Source organism: Uloborus diversus, unplaced genomic scaffold (genome assembly GCF_026930045.1).
Source record: "Uloborus diversus isolate 005 unplaced genomic scaffold, Udiv.v.3.1 scaffold_669, whole genome shotgun sequence".
Taxonomy (NCBI): Eukaryota; Metazoa; Arthropoda; class Arachnida; order Araneae; family Uloboridae; genus Uloborus; species Uloborus diversus.
Genome location: NW_026558867.1, coordinates 36,497 through 50,821, shown reverse-complemented (window position 1 = coordinate 50,821; position 14,325 = coordinate 36,497). Strand labels below are relative to the sequence as shown.

Here is a 14,325-nt window from a genome sequence, read left to right as displayed (position 1 = left end):
AATCATAGCAAACTTACCCCAATCTCGCCATGACCATTATAATGAAAATATTTTCAAGAAAAAATTAAGTATCGTACTCGGTCTAAAAATGCACTCAGATAAAAGACTTTTTTTTTATTGATACATATTTTTTAAAATTCATATATTTCAGGATCAACAAGATTTGTATCTAACATTCAAAGTTGTAGAAAACGATCTGAATTTAAATGTAGTTTAGTTCCTTCAGTAGTTGAAATCTGATTCTACCTATAACTTCTGATGGTTCAACGTTCGTTTTTCAAACCAATGAGCTGAATTCAAATTTTGGGTTTTAGTGCAGCAAATTCATCACATATCGCATTCATCGCCAGGGACGTGCTTATGTTTCCTGGATCGGCGTCTTCTGGTAGAGCGACGGCCTCCAGACGCTTTACGTCTGCCAGATGAACGTCGTCTTCTGGATCTTGACCTTTTCCTTCCTCCTGATCTTCTGTATCTTTTACGTCCTCCCGATCTTCTGGAGCTTTTCCTGCGTCTTCCTCCAGAAGACCTTCTTCTGCGTCTGGCTCTTTCCGCAATCTTGTATTTGCCACCCGTCAAGGTTAAGAGTCCAGATTTGACTCCATCTTTGAGGAACATAAAGATATCATTAGCCTGTTCGTGGACGTTCAGTTCACCTTTACATGCTAAAGCATACTTGATTTCCTGCAGCGATGATCCCTCCTGTGCATGACGTCCTCGAAGGGCTGTCAGTACATCTTTAGCAATTTTCGCTCCCAGTTCATTTTTTGCAGCATTTGATTTTTCTGGTATTGATACATCATTGGTCGGTACTTGAGCAGATATATTTGCAATCCGTGGAGTATTTTCTTGAGAATTTATACTATCCATCCCGAAAAATATTTTATTTCTGTTTTGTACGATTTGAAGCAAATAAGTTAAAGGTTTTAATTTGAATGAAATATCTCCAATTTTTAAAGAACATCTCGTGTTTAATATTTCGACTTCGCATGCGCATTTTTTACGGATGCCAACTGACATTAACATAGTAACCATTTTTCAATTGCTGTAAATTTTAAAACTCAAATCAAAATACTAGTAACAACTTGAAATACTTGGTAATGTGATTGCAACGTCTGAAGTTGGTCATCATTTTTGATTAAAAATTAAATGTAACAGCTTAATGCTACTTAAAAATGTAGGAAATATTTGGAACATCGATGTGTAATAGAGTTTATTATAGCTCGATGGTTTGGACATACAGTAAGGACCATATGGGTTAGAATGCCTCCATGGATTTCGATGCATTTGTGTGGATTCTCATGGTTGTATAATGGGTTTATTGGCTCAACAGTATCAATTCAGCTGTGAAGGGCATAATTTTTTTCCTTCATTTCAAGAGCAATAATTTAGTTTCTGACGATGTTTTTTTTTTCTTTTTTTTTTCTTTTTCGTGCAAACCTTTAGAAAAAGTCACCTTTCTTTAACCCTTCGAAATGTTACTGACTCGCATTTGTGTGTTGAATTTTGATGAATCATTAACTAATCTGATTTTAGAATATTGAATCGTCATCAAGAATAAGCAGAACCCAGTCGGAGGTACAATGATCGACTCTGAGAACGGGAATTTTAAAGCCTTCGACTCCTTTACTCCAAAATCAACTCAACTCTGATTCCACAACTCCGACTCCTACTCCGCATACATGGCAGAGCTATAGATTCTGGGGGAAAATAATCGACTCCGACTCCGATTTCATCACCTCAAAATCGGCCAGACTCCGACTCCGCATATGGTCATAATAAAATTTCAAATGAATCAACAGAGGAAAGTGGGTGAAAACTGAGTAAAAAATTTAATCACCATGCATAGATACATCATTCACACATACATACAAACGAAGCTAATGTATAAGTGTTTCCAAAAAAAAAAGCCGGAATTCAGACTATCTAGATATGAAAATAAATTCTGAGAACCTAAGGGATCCAGCACATATTTCCTTTTAGGAAATCAAGCTGTGATTACAATAGGAAAAGTTAGGGGTTTTGTTCTTAAACTTAATCGATTGCTTCTCTCTCCGAGTTATCTGACATCTTCTTGCATTACATTTTGCTTCAGCCAAATAAGATATTTAGAGATTTTATGTGCAGATCCAATGCTTCCCCTCCATAACATAAAGTGAAAAAATATATTAATTTGAATTTTTGGCAACTTGAATCCAAATTATGTTTTTCGCAAATCATGAACGTGTGTGTGTATGTATGCGCGTGTGTGTTTGTGTAGGCGCATGTGTGTGGGTGCGTGTGTATGCATGTGTGTGGGTGCGCGTGTATGCATGTGTGTGAGTGTTGTGTATGCAGTGCTGTGCGTGTAGGCGTTCGCGTGTGTGTAGGCGTTCGTGTGTGTGTGTAGGCGTTCGTGTGTGTGTGTGTAGGCGTTCGTGTGTGTGTGTAGGCGTTCGTGTGTGTGTGTGTAGGCGTTCGTGTGTGTGTGTGTAGGCGTTCGTGTGTGTGTATGTAGGCATGTGTGTTTGTGTCTGTATGCAGGCAGGAGTGTGTGTGTGTGTAGGTGTGTGTATGTATGCGTGTGTGTGTAGGATATGGACGCAACCTGGACACGGTTTTCGCAAGAGGAGCAGCATCGTGAGGCGGCCGGTCGACGGTGATGCTGCAGAGGGTATTGGCGGGAAAATAAAATCAGCGTAACGCCAAAAACAGTCAAATGAGAACAAATAAGCAATCGTGATTGCTCAAAAAAATAAATAAATAAACTGTCATAAGAATAAACAGAAAATAAACAAAACTGTACTTCCTTAATAAACTTTTTACAATGCATTTTGTAGTTTTTTAGAGAATATCTCTGAACTCTCAACGCTCTAAATTTCAAAGAAAATTCAGAGCATAGAACGATAAAATTTGGAAATAGTATTTAATGTCAATTTCAGATTTAAGACTACTTGGATAACGAATGCTTAAGCAACCATTTAGATGGAACAACAATTTAAATAACTTTCTTTTTTTCCTTCGTATTTAATCGCACTTTCGTGAACCGGTTTCGTTAAAATCCACTTTGTTTGTGACTTTTAATGAGTTAAGCACTGAAAGATTTAACCTTTTCGACCGCAAAATTTTGCATGCATGTTTTTGAAGATAAAGTACTATTGAAGAAGTTCTGTTTAACTACGACGTAGTATTGTGTTAAATTGAAAGTTGTTGTCTTTGTCTTCTCCAAAATTTTATTAAAAGGTTAGTAGAAAAATGGTCTAGAACCTAAAAAAAAAACTGCCACGTAGTACTTAGTTGAATAATAGTCTTCGCCAGAAAAGTGATCTTATATCTAGAAAAAACTACGACTTAATATGTGGTTAAATTGAAAGTATTTGTTGTCGTTGTCTTCACCATGATATCATTAAATCGTTAATAGTAATAGAAGAAAAACAAAAGCATTTTTTTCGTACTGACAAAACTTATCGTCGCCTCATTACAACAGAATCATAATGTTATTCTCAGGCTTAGATGCCTTGCTGTTGTTTTGTGGCGACGTTATCTATATATATAAAAATGGAGTTTGGTAAATTTGTTCCCTAAGATCTCAGAAACTACCCGGCAGATTTGGCTGAAACTTTCACCGTTAATTCAGTTTGGTACTGGGAAGGTTTATAGACCAGTTCGAAAAAAATCCGATTGATAGTTCGCTTTTTATTCCAATTTTAGTCCCAATTTTCGCATAAATGCCCCAATATGGGGGTGGAAAAAAACGTGCACATATTAACATTATATGTCCATCGAAAGCGCCAATTTTTCTGCTGAAGATAGCATCTGTTCGAAGTTTCTAAGTTGTATAAAAAACGAGTTATGAGCTTTTTTGTTCCCTGTTCGAAGGCTTTCACCAACCCAAGTCATTATTTAGTGTGTCATCTCAACTCCCAAGAATTGTTGTATTGTTGAACATTTTTGCGTTTCGTCTGACTTTTTGAGGCTTTTCTCAAGTCAAATCTTAAAGTAACGTTTTTCCACAAGATTGGCTAAAAATAAATGGATTTCGCTGATCATTTTTGTTGAAACGGAACTTATGTAATTAATGGTTTATAATTATTATTTATGCTGATTGGACACTTGCTCACTATATCCAACCAACCAGCAGAAATATCGCCAGAATTTTTTCAGAGAGATTTCAGTAGCTGATGCATTTGGCAGTTTTTTCCACTGTCGCTGTTTTTGAGGCCAAAGACTACGTAATAATGTTTCTCAGCTTTCACCATATAAACAAAATATCGCCAATCAAAGATACTTTTAAAAAAAATACTGTGTAAAATAATTCAACATCTAAATTAGGCAAGTCCACATAAACCGCACAAAAACTTCCATTAATTTCTCTTTTTGCACGATTTCAAACAATCGCCAAATTTTACTACTTATTTTGGAAACATTTCGGATGAAACCGTTTAGCGCCATTTTATTTTGACCAAAAGTATCTCAGCATCTGGCAACAATATTTCTATAATAAAATTTAGTAAGGAGGGGGAGTATTATCGAAAGTGTCCCAAAATGATTCTCGCAAATTTGGTAAGATTTTAAACCGCACCAAGTGCCCACAAAAATTGAAATTTCCCAAAATAACTAAAGCAAGTGTAAGGGGAACACGGGCAGCTACATTTTTTAAAACAGTTCGTACATCAATAGCCATACAGAGAAGGTTTTAGATTTAAAAAAAATACTAACAGATAAATCTTTTTAAACATGTAAAGTTTAATTTCATGTTTCGGAAATTCTTCAAATTTGTATATGCTTAAATGTCGTGCTTTCGTTTCTAATTGAACCCTATTTTGTTCTTTATACTTATTGCTATTTTAATTTAATGAGTAAGGAAGAAGCTCGATTTTTAATCACGTCAAAAAGGTTTGTTTTAAATTCTTTCGATTAAAACAGAAAACAAGGGCAAGTAACGATTGTTTCTCATAATTATTACTGACCCAGGCAACGCCGGGTATTTTTGCTAGTATAATTCTAAATTTACTGCAGTATAGATGAGCACGAAAAGGCATTTATTATTATTATTATTATTTTTAATTCGGGGTGGGTTTTTTTTTTTTTTTTTTTTTTTTTTTTTTTTTTTTGAGCAATCACGAATTGCTTATTTGCAACTCTAATAAACTATAGGGAGCGCTGCATCCACTGTCTAATGGCGGATGAAAAAGGTAAAACAAACAATTGCCGTACTTAATAACTTGTTTTGACGCTTTGTGAATGACAGCAATTTTTCGTCGTGTTTGTGGGAAGCTTTCTTTTCTATTCTTCTGAAATTACATCACACCACAAACTATTTAAAGCCTGTAATTTACCCCAAAGAAAACACGTGGAATGGAATGTTTTACCTTTTTCGGAAGTATTGTGAATCACCACAAGGTAGCGTCAGGGGCGGCAAATAGGGGGGTCAAGAGGGGGCGGTTGCACCTCCAAATTTTTTGAGCAGAATGATAGAAAATGGGTGAATTCAATTATGTAAGTCGGAAATCAATGTTCATTAAAGGAAATCTCGTTTAGAAATTCATGAAGTAGTTTCGGCTTTTTCAGAACATAGAAAACTGATAGAGAACCATGGTTAATTTTAACTGAAGAAGACATTACCTCATATAGGATAAATATTTCACACTTGTGTGCCCAGTGTAACGATGGTATGTCCAATATGAGAGGCTCGTGAAAAGTGGTGTGGCAGCATGATTTTCACAAGAAAATTCCTTGATATTTTACATTTTTTTACGCTCATTTTTTAAGTGGATATTTATTTAATGAGTGTTCATCGCTTTCTTCTGCTAGAAACACGTTTCAGCTGCTCAATACATTATAATGCTTTCATAGAAACTTCTTAAAAATGCACATTTGATTATTGAATAAAAAAAGACATATTAATCAAATACCTTTTATGGGGCTCTAAAATTATGCAATCGTGGAGTGACACAAGATAATCTTCAAAAGTTAAAACGATAAAAACATTTCTCTATAACTTCAAAGCAATGATTTGATGACTGGAAGTATTATTGCAAAACGATTCTTTCAATGGTGAAAAAGCTCATGCCCTTTAGCATGTATGACTTCGTTTGAATTTTTATCCAATTTGCTTGCATCGGTAAAAGGTTTTTGAAAAATGCTTTACTCTATCAAAACCTATATCTTCAATCCGCTACTCGACTATTCAAACCACAGTTCAATCTACAATTGATCTGTGCACCATACTACCACAGTTGAATCTACAATTGAAACTGAAAATAGATTTTTTTATAGATGTATATTTCAATCAATCGTGAAATTCTTGAAAAAAGTTCTTCCTCCGAGCCAATTTTAAAGAGGCGCAAAAAAAAAAAAAAAAAAAAAAAGTGACAAAAATCCACATGATGATGTGAAGTTAAACATTGATTTTTGAATATTTTGTATGAAGTAATAGCTTCAGTTTCGATTGAAATTAACACAAGATGTGATGATAATTATTTTTCTGTATGGTTGGCTGGGATTATGCTTATTTGGATTGGATTTTGAAACGAAAAATAAAATGTTTCAACTGTGAGTAAAATTTTTAGCATGAGGCAAGAAAAATTACAAGCAATATACCGACAGAATGGTTTTCACATCCAGAGACTGCAGTTTCGTCTTTGTTATGGACTCATCAGTCTGGAACAGTGAATAACAGAACTGGTGGCAGATGATATCTCATTGAAGCTGAGAGAGCCGACATGACTAGATTATTCAATGATAAAAAGTTTAAGCCATTCACATTTTTTGAAGTAGCCTGGGTGATTTTGAAGAGCAAGCTATAAAAAGTGTTTTCATACATAACTTTGTGTTACTTCAATTATTTTTAACTATTACAATCAGTTCAGCTAGTTGAGAAAGATTTTTTTTTATGTCTCAGGAGGTTAGAGAAATATTTTCGAAGCACAAAGGGGAAAAAAATGCCTTTTCCATTTAGCTAAACTGGCAAAACAGCACGACATTGGGCACGGATAGATTAGTAACACGATTCCCTGTTCTTCCGAATTCCAAAAATCATGCATTATAACTTTTCCAAAAGGTATAAAAACTTGAGTAGCGAGATGTTTTGTATGATAACTTTTTAGTCAATGAATCAAAATTTTAATTGTTTCTAAACACTAATTTTATTCATACTAAACCGATTTTATGACAACTTCTTGTTAGCTAATGTGTGTTTGGTTTCGCTTTGGGGTTATACATATTTAAGAAACTCGACCCCCCAAATGAAATGGTGAAATGCCGCCCCTGGGTAGCGTATTCGAGCTCTGGAGTTGCGAATTATTCTTACTAGACCAAAGTTGATGATGCTCTTTTTTTTTTCAGATTACCATGACAACGGTTGCGTTTAATATTTATTTAGAGAGCGAAATTTCTGTTGTCATAGTTACAAAACGTCTGGGTTTGATTTTATTCATATTTTTTCCAGAGTTAAATTCAAGCAGATTTTATATTAAAAAGGTTTTTTTTTTTTTTTTGTGTGTAAAACACCGATATGGATGAACTTAAACAGCAAAACTTCATCTTAATACAAACTTTCCACATTACTAATCCCCATCATTTAAGATTGTTAAGAAATACAAACACATAAGGATATACGCTGTAAATAATCTTTATGATAATTGTATTGATGGATATCAGATATAAAATCTTTATCTTCATTATCGCATCCTGATCACTATTTTTTTTTCTTTTTGTGGATCTGCCTATCGTATTACCCATTTTAGAAAATCACCTTTCATAATACGACGGGTACAAATTTCTTGGCCATTCCATTCCATTTGTAGAAACAAGAAATCCAACGAGTAGGGCCCTATCGCAATGGGTTTGTTTCTTTCAGCCAAAATTACTACTTTTAGTCACTAAAGTTGATAGAATGAGCAAAAAAAAAAAAAAACCTATGGATCCAGAAAATACTTTCATTGTCCCAATAGTTATTTTTTAGTTAATATTTTTAAATGTCCGATTCTTTAAACAAGGCATGGTCTTTATGACGTCTTAAATGATGTACTTTGGCGCATTCCACTGGCGTGTTGAATGTTTACGTTTGCTGTCTACCGCATTTCCAGGTTATGATACTTCAGAAGCGAATTAAATATTGCGCTCTACGTTTGATATCAACCGTTGCCACTACATATGAGCAAAGAAGTGAATAGCAACAGTGAATGGCAGTTCATCATTTGTGATGTCATGCGCAGAAGCGTAAAACTTTTTTTAAAAATAGTACACTATGTCAAATCATTTAAAAAATGGTCAACTCCTATGTTTTTAAGCATGCTCTTTTGAAAAAAAAATAGTTGCAAAATTTCGGAAACATCCCCTTTCATGATTGCGAAAAATATAATTTGAATTCAAAAAGTCAAAAATTTTTTTTCCAAAATTGATTTTGTTCCTTTTTCTCTTTCTCAATTCTAACCGAAATTGTCACATAAATTTCTCAATTTGTCTTGAAAAAACCTTCGCATGCTTCAAATTTTTACATTTAAAAAATTTGCAAACGATTTTTTTTAGTTATGACTAATGGAGTTCCAGTTTTTATTTTACTTATTTACTTATTTTTTATATTTATTTATTTATTTATTGTTTAATTTCATTTTTTCAGGTGTGAGACTATTTTTCCACTAAAACTACCTTTAAAAACTCCCTTGTTAACTAAAAAAACGAAGAGGATGCAGTACTGAATAAATTTCATTCCAGATTTCACAAGAAAAGAATGCGAGAATCATAAAATAATTTACGAGCATCTAACGGGGATACGTAAGATCACGGTTTCATGCCCAAATATACGTCCGCTTCCATGCTATTCATAAAAAGGGAGCTGCATTCCGGCGGCGGCAAAGCAGAAAGGACAATTTTCGAAGCAATAAGTCTGGACTACAGATTACTCTCAAAAGTAATTGAATCACGGAAAGTTTAGAGTAGAATAGGTAGCAATAACAACTTAAGAGAACATAACTACATTGAATAAAAAAAGTTTTGAAAGAGTTGTGTATAGAAGGGAGAATGGTAGATTTTACTGCATACTTGTGTTTTAGAACTTTGGAACAGCATTGCGTCGTGCCTCATAATAAAAAAATAAGTTAAAAAATTAAAACTATAATTGCAAAATGAGAAAAAAGAGTTTCTTAAAGTAAAGAACAAGAACTCCAATATCATACATAGCCACTTTTTTGTAATATGGCTCTATTTTTTTTAAACTCAAAGTGCTAAAAGTGCCAAATGTAAGTAAGGGAATGTGAGGAAAAATAAAATAGTTAAGATGATTTAGCTTTTTCAAAATGAACAAATTGAAATTCATTTTGAAAAATAGAGAACATAAATAAAGAAAAATTTATTTTACAAAAAAATGTACTGAAACATTTTTTTATATATATTTTCGGCTGTAAATTTAAAGAGTGGACATTTTTCTCTTTTTCTTATACATGGGGAAAAATGAAAAATAAAATATTTTCTATTCAACTATAGAAAATATTTTTGATCAAATGAATGAGTAAATAAGAGGTTGAATGAATAAATGAAAAGATAAAAATTAATTAATTAATCAATACGTGAGAAAAAAATGCATGAATAAAATAGTGAATTAATAAGAAAAAAGTGAATGAATCAATAAATGAACAAATTATTAAATGAAGAAACGTAAAAAATATAATTAATAAATGAATGCGTAAGTGATTTAGTAAGCGATTGTATAAGTAAAAGAAAGGAACTATTGGACTTCGCCCCATCCACTTTGCCTTGCATGGACTGATTAATTACAAAATTCCGTGTCACAAAAAACCGCATTAGCCGGCATGCCGCAAAATTCGGTGATCACCAGACTTTCAAGAACACTTGCCTGGTCTTTTTTGGCATGCCGGAAAAATCGAGGTTAGGGGGAAAAAATTAATACTATAAAAAATATATGTTCAGCTTAAAAAATAATACAAGTCCTATACATTCTTATTAGTAAAACCGTTTAGTTTTGTAAAAATATTAACTAACAATGTTGTTGTTTTAACAAGAAAAATATTATTCAATAACGAATAATTTTGTTAAAATAAAATTAAAACTAAACAAACATTTAAGCAGGGTAAGTTACCGCCCTAAGCCAGTGCTGAAGAATTTAACACAGCTCTCTCTCTCTCTTTTTTTTTTTTTCAAAATGAAACTTAACCTCTCTAAAAGGAACCTAAAATATTTTGTTTAAAAAAAAATAACGTACGAATAGTAGTAACAATGATTGCTTCTGAATTGATTACTTTATAGGCATATACCTAATTAAATCCGTTAATAATGTCTGACCATCTATTACATGGAAAGGCTAACATCCGGTTCGTAGGCGGAAATGGACGTATCTATTAATTTACAGGGCTGTTAGTTGGTTTGTTTCAGATGTCCGCTTTTGCATCCTTGTTATTTAGCCTTAGTTTTGTAAAAATGAAAATTTGCTCACAGCAGCATATTTTAAATCTAAAGTATATTCGATCCATATCCTTACGGCAAAAATTAATTGATTTATTTATTCACAACGAAGTTTTTAGCTTACCATTTTGCTTTTACGTTCCTGAACGAAATGAAAATATTTTATTTTCTTTTTGTTGTTTTCATGGTAACTATTTTTGTTTCCCGTATTTTATTTTTGAGAATGCAATAAATGAATAAGGTACTAGTGACATTATAAAACGCGTGCATAAAAATCCCATCGTTATTTTCCTTTCTCCCCTGCTACATTCATTCAGATGGAATCGTCTTTACTTGGCAAATTGCAGAATTACATACAATCCGTGGTCAAACAGTAATGGTCTATCATAAATAACAAACACATATGCAATACACAATTTTATCTAGCTAATATATTTCCATTCTTGATTAAGCAAACAAATTTTTTTCGACTGAAGAATATTCTTTGAAAAATTACTAATCAGATATACTTGAAATTAATCATCAGACTTTCGTTTTGTTGCAAAATAAACACCGAATTGCTCGGCAGTCGGAAAATTCGAATTTCCAGGTATGCTTGTCGATCTCACTTTTTTCGAGCATGCCGGCTAATGCGGGGTAATACGGTATTTATGATACAAATAAGTTTAATATTAATTAAATAAATATTGTATCAACTATTAGTAGGTCTCCATTAATACACGGTGGTATTCCCCGGATATTGAAGGCCATTATGTTTCATTTAAAGTTCATTTTTAGACAACTTTTAGGGCATTTTTAAAGGAATTCTGATATCATTAACATCCAACCCTGACAGCAATAAACACGGTAATTTCTTAAAATAAAAACTAAAACTCGACACTTTGAATATTACGTGTTCACTGCAAGCACTTCCATTTAATTTGATATTCTAACATGCATAAGAGAAATTTTGACTTACCGATCATTTCTTCGCCTTTATTGTTTCACATAAAAGATGTTTAATAACTTCTACTGAATACTGCTTACACGAAACATGGGCAAAGAAGTTATAGCGTATTAAATCACTACTGCATTATTAATTGCAGTATTTCTGTTTGCTTTCGTACTTAGAGTCACATAACTCTCAATCTTAAACGAAACGATCTAAAGAGCACTAAAGGTTTCACTGGAAAATTAACTCAGTTATATAGAAAACAGTCAAGTGCACGTACTAAGTGCAGAACATTTACTGAGTTACATAAACGTTATACCGTACTTTAGTTGCACAAATTAAGAAATATCCAGCTATCGGTTGGACGCATATGAAATGCTCACACAATACTCACATACATGCAGTTATGGATTATTTTAATTACGAGTATTTCATTTATTTTTTACTAGCGGTACCCGCACGGCTTTGCCCGTAGTAGAAAATTAAAAAGTCATTTGGTTCGCCTGTATATTTACAAATAATGGATGATGAATTTCTCGCCAATTTGCTATGTTCATTTGCTCGACCATGTTAAGGTAAATTGCTCGTCCATGTTATGGTAATTTGCTCGTCCATGTTATGGCAATTCGCTCGGTAAAATGGGCTTAAAATTGGAATAGAAAAAGAACGAAATCGAATTTTCGAAAAATTGCTTCGAGGTGCTCACCTCTATGCTACGAACTAATTTTGTGTCGAATTTCATGAAAATCGGTCGAAAGATCTAGGCGCTATGCGCGTAACACACATCCAGAGATCCAGACATACAGACTTTCAGCTTTATTATAAACTAGTGATACCCGCACGACTTCGCCCGCAATAGAAAAATCAAAAGGTCTTTTGGTTCGCCTGTATATTTACAAATAATGTATAGTGAATTTTCTCGCCAGTTGGCTTGTACCGACATTACGGTTCCACGTTATGATAATTTCGTATCTCGCCAATTGGCTTGTGCCCATGTTACGGTTCCACGTTACGATAATTTCGTAATTTATGATACTTTTTTTCTTAAAATTGGAATAAAAAAAGAACCACATCGAATTTTCGAAAAATCGCTTCGAGGTGCACACCCCCATGCTACATACTAACTTTATGCCAAATTTCATGAAAATCGGCCGAACGGTTTAAGCGCTATGCGCGTCACAGACATCCTACGGACATCCTACAGACATCCTACAGACATCCTCCGGACAGAGAGACTTTCTGCTTTATTATTAGTAAAGATAAAGAAGATAAAACTAGTATGTTGTGGCCATCACGAAACTTTCTTCTATATTTTTACTTTTTCTGATCCCTCCCCATGCTTGACGAGGAAGCAATATTCCCAACAAAAGCAAAATTACACATGCAAAAACTTGACGACCATCCCAATGTCTGAATTATTACAAAAGCAAAGCAAAGAGCGAAAATTGAAAGTTATTTTAAAAGCCTTGCTTGAATTAATTACAAATATTTTATTTGTTAACAAACATAAGATGGCAACAGTTAAAAATTTTAAATCATTGAGATAATATTTCCGATCATTTCCATACAATTAAAATCACGAGAAATACGCAGACGACGATCTATTACGATTTATCTTTCTTATTGTTGCATTAATAAAGCTATTTTTATTCGCAAAAAAAAAAAAAAAAAAATCAACACCTCTTGGAGCGATTGGCGTCAAAATTGAACCAAAGCCTGTTTACATATGGATTAACATATATTCCAAATTGCAACCAGAACGTAGCATTGCTTCTTGAGATAGGGCACTCACAATGGAAAAAAAGAACGGGCGATTGCGCTACCCCCCTTTTTAGCTGTTGACACCAAAATAAAATCAGCTTTTATACCCACTAAGGGCTACTTGTCGATAAATTTTTCTTTCATTCCGTTCATTATTTTTTGAGATACAGCAGTCACAATTGACGACAAAAAACGTTCTATAGCTCAACCCCCGTTTGAGTTATTGACACCAAAATTGAATCAGCACCTGTTCCTGTTAATACCAACATATGGACCAAATTTTGTTTGATTCCGCCAGTTACTTCCTGAGGAATAGCAAGCACGCGTAACTCGAAAAACGTCCCATTGTTCCACCCCCCTTGGAGGAATTCGCGCCAAAAACTAATGGGCACAAGTTCACATAGGGGCACATATGTGTACTAAATTTCGTTCGATTTCATGCGGTAGTTTTTGTTGTAGAGCGGCCACAAAAAACTGGTCACACACAGACGTGACACACACACACACATACACACATACACACACACAGACAGACAGACATTTTCCAAAAATGGTCGAAATGGACTCAGCACACCTCAAAACGTTCGAATTCGTCAAAATTCGAAATTCGAAAATTTGCACGAATCCAATACTTTCTTCTATATATTAGATATAGAAGAAAGTAAAAAGAAGGATTGTCTTGGGACATATGAGTTACCTCAGTTCAAAATTAATTTTACAAACTATCGAATATAAATTAAATTATTTATATAGCTTTTTTCGTGTTACGAAAACAGATTCCAAATATAAGCGACAAAAAAAAAAGTCGTTAAAAAAACTGAAGTATTTCTCTCTCGTTCTTTTTGTTTCATTAAACAACACAAATTTCCGTAAAAAGTACTCACCGTATGAAAAATATGCTCTACAAGAAATTAATTGAAGTATTGAAATATACTAGGAAACTTCGCGCAAATGTTTGCGTTAAGAACATCCAGATTAGTGAAATAGCAACAAATCTTTTTTTTTTTTTTTTTGGCGCAGAAGAAATAACCTGCTGCTCTTTGGGATCGAACTATTGATAAATAACTGAAGATGATGTAAGTTTAAAAGTGTACTTTTAACTATGAAAAGGCCTTAAAAATGTCATACACGTTTTGTGCAAAAAACTGCCGAATTATATGCATATACAGAATTTCAAATTTTGAACACAATCACATTTCTTTAGGAACAATAAATTAAAAAAAAATAAAGTC

General features: G+C 33.5%; 1 protein-coding gene across 1 annotated transcript; it reads right to left on the bottom strand.

The window, feature by feature from the left end:
- Window positions 1-327: 327 nt before the first annotated feature.
- On the bottom strand, window positions 328-870 carry LOC129233732 (SR-related and CTD-associated factor 8-like). The gene has a single exon (XM_054867710.1). It carries the CDS (start codon window positions 868-870, stop codon window positions 328-330), a length of 543 nt encoding a protein of 180 aa, XP_054723685.1.
- Between the last annotated feature and the right edge of the window lie 13,455 nt (window positions 871-14,325).

Coding starts and splice junctions, on each gene's coding strand:
- LOC129233732 (XM_054867710.1), bottom strand. CDS start 870: ATGGATAGTATAAATTCTCAAGAAAATACTCCACGGATTGCAAATATA.